This window comes from Helianthus annuus, chromosome 9, assembly GCF_002127325.2.
Source record: "Helianthus annuus cultivar XRQ/B chromosome 9, HanXRQr2.0-SUNRISE, whole genome shotgun sequence".
In the NCBI taxonomy this organism is placed as follows: domain Eukaryota; kingdom Viridiplantae; phylum Streptophyta; class Magnoliopsida; order Asterales; family Asteraceae; genus Helianthus; species Helianthus annuus.
Window position 1 is genome coordinate 130,702,723 of NC_035441.2, and position 3,110 is coordinate 130,705,832.

General features: G+C 34.2%; 1 protein-coding gene across 1 annotated transcript; it reads right to left on the bottom strand.

Annotated features, from left to right (window-relative positions):
- Positions 1 to 950: 950 nt before the first annotated feature.
- Positions 951 to 1,502, bottom strand: LOC110876367. Its single transcript, XM_022124539.1, has one exon. It carries the CDS (start codon positions 1,500 to 1,502, stop codon positions 951 to 953), a length of 552 nt encoding a protein of 183 aa, XP_021980231.1.
- Positions 1,503 to 3,110: the final 1,608 nt, after the last annotated feature.

The window sequence follows — 3,110 nt, forward strand, 5'->3', positions numbered from 1 at the left end:
TTGGCTACGAAGTTCATTTTCCTACAAAGTGTAAAAAGTCATAAAACACCATAATGTCAATTATAAAACACACTCAAGACCCACAAATAACAAAGTGAAGATTACTAAAACGTCATATTTGTAGGTTTTGGATGATAAAGCTTTGATTATCGAATGACTAATATTAGTGTGTTATGTGTTGATTATCATGTTGTGTTTTATATTCATAGTTTTACGATGGTGTGTTTGAAGTTTTTATGGACTTTTAGGGTTTGGATATTGTGTTTTAGTGATATTCACCTTGTTATTTGTGGGTTTTGAGTGTGTTTTATGGCTGAAATTGTGGTGTTTTATAACTTTGTACACTTTGTAGGAAAAATGAACTTTGTAGCCGAATCGCACCCTTAGACGATGAATTACAGAAAACAAAAACCACATACATGTTCGTGTCTATTGCTTTAGTTATATATTTGGTGGTTATGTTATCGTATTTCTGTCTATCTAATGTCCCCTACTAAATCCGTAATGCACTAAAGTCGGACAAAATTTTGTAACGCACTAATATATATGAAACACGAGTGATTATGCAGTTTTCACAACTCTTCTCTAAAATTTAATTTGTATTGAATATTCTTTTTACATATATTAATAATATATAGATAGGTGGGTTTAAATGAGAACCACTGAATATTTATAAACAACTAAATATTTAAAAACAGTTTCATAAATAATTAGTTCAATATATACTCTATTTTTCTTTGAGTGCTAAAATTAAAACTTAAGCATTAAGGATTGATGATGCGACTTTAAATCTGTATATCATGTTGTAACACCATTAAATTTTATATCTAATATTTAATGTTTATAATATTACTATTTTATATTGTTTTTTTTTTTTTGAAAGGTAAATTTCATTCAAAAAACGCCACAAAGGGGCCTCAAAGCAAGGACCCAAGGGCACAAAAACGACATTACATCAAGTTCAAAGGAAAATTACACCAAACATTCCAATCTATATCTTTAAATCTGGACCTATTCCGAATCCAAAAATATGATGTTGTTTTTATGTTCTCCACGACTTCAAGTGCTCTCCGACTTTTACCTTTGAAGATTCTATTATTTCTTTCATTCCATAACTCCCACATAGTGGTAATAATAATCCCTCTCAAAATGTATCTAGACTGCTTCGTAGTAGTTATTAGATCCACCATCTTTATAAGGTCCGAAACTTCGAGAGCAAAAATAGGAGCCAACCGACACCAATCTTGAATCCCCGACCAAATCTCAGTCGCATAGAAACAACCAGTATATAAGTGAAGCGTCGTCTCTTCGTCCGAGTTACATAGAGCACACACAACATTCGGCACTGGAACCCCTCGTTTGAGCAGCTCCGTCTTCGTTGGTAGACGATTAATCGTTGCTCTCCAAGCCATTATTTTGCACTTCAAAGGCACCCAACCTTTCCAACTCATATGCCAATTGTTACTCTCTGAAGTATTGCTCAACATCAACTTTTTAGCCATATTCACCGAGAAAAAACCTTTGTTATCTGCAGTCCACTTCCAGCCATCTGCGCCTCCTCTCCATTCAAAATCGTGTATGTCTGAAAGAAGGCTGAACAATCTCCGGTGTGGAAGGAGCCGCACACCAGTCCCAATTCAGCATTTTAACCCCATTAATAACTTGCAATCTGTCTGACACTATCGCCCATTTGATCTTTTCGATTCTGAATAGATGAGGATAAATATTGCGAAGCGGTTCGTCATGAAGCCAAGAGTCTACCCAAAAATTAATCGTCGCCCCGTCACCCACAACACCAACAAAGTAGCTATTGAGCGTATTGCCATTCCATATTTTCTTTTCCCCTATTTTAACAATCTGTTTCCAACATCCACTTGCCGAAGGAGTACATGGCAACAAAGTCCATGTTCTACTCGACCCGTGACATCCCAAAACTACTTTCTTCCAAAGGCTTCTACCTTCATTCTTAAAACGCCACGTCCATTTAAGAAGAAGCGCATCATTTACATATTGAAACTTGGTGATTCCCAAGCCTCCCGCCTTCTTTGGAGAAGTAACAATATCCCAAGCAACCCAATTTATCTTTTTATCATCACTAGAACCGGCCCAAAGAAAACGCCTCATAATTGCTTCAATATTCTCAATAACCGCCCTAGGGGCTTTATAAAGAGAGAGATAATAAATAGGCAAATTCTCAAGAACCGATTTAATAAGGTTCAAGCGCCCCCCAATATTTATATTGGATATTAAATTAGGGACTTAAATAAAAAAAATTTAGTATATATGCATAAGGGACTAATCTAACTGAAAATAGTGTATTTAGGGTTAATTTAATATTTATAAAGGCTAAAGGGTGTGGGGAACATGATTGGGTCATTAATTGCCATGTAGGACCATTAATAAATTGCTACACCATCCCCTTGTTTCATCCACCATGGTTGGCATAGATTAAACCATGACAACCATGAGCCTCCTTTCCTTTTTTAATATTTCTTTTTCCTTTTTTACAAATAAATTAAAATAAAAGAATAGTGGTTTGGGTCATTACCATACCCATAGGGTAGTGGTTTTGAATGATAAATTAAAAACAAGTGACATGGCGCTGATGTAGAGGGTCATGGAGTCAATAAGGATCATAACCACACCCTATAGCCTAATAGGACCATTTTATATTGTTGAGTTGTAGTACTAGTTGTGATTAAACTTCCAGTTAAAATGGATGCTAATTTGGATTGTATGTTGCATGGGTAGTTTCTATAATTTTTCAGACTCTAAGCGAATTATAAAGTGGAGATCATTTTAAAAAATTATTCTTGTATTTAGTAACAAAACTCTCCTCTTTTATCCGGGGTTGAGACATGCAAGTATAAACTAAAAAGTTTTTAGTTAGTGAAGTTATTATTATTTTTTTGAAAGTTATAGTTAAATGTCATTTTATTTCCTGTGGTTTGGGCCATTTTGACAGTTTAGTCCTTAAGTTTTGGAGAGTGTTTTGTAAATATTTTAGTGAGTTGAAATGGTGGAAAGGGTAGGTATTTATAGTATTAAATATAAAAGAAATTGATTTTTTTTATTTAAAGGTAGTTACCATTTATAACGGTAACTTACCT

Coding starts and splice junctions, on each gene's coding strand:
- LOC110876367 (XM_022124539.1), bottom strand. CDS start 1,502: ATGGCTAAAAAGTTGATGTTGAGCAATACTTCAGAGAGTAACAATTGG.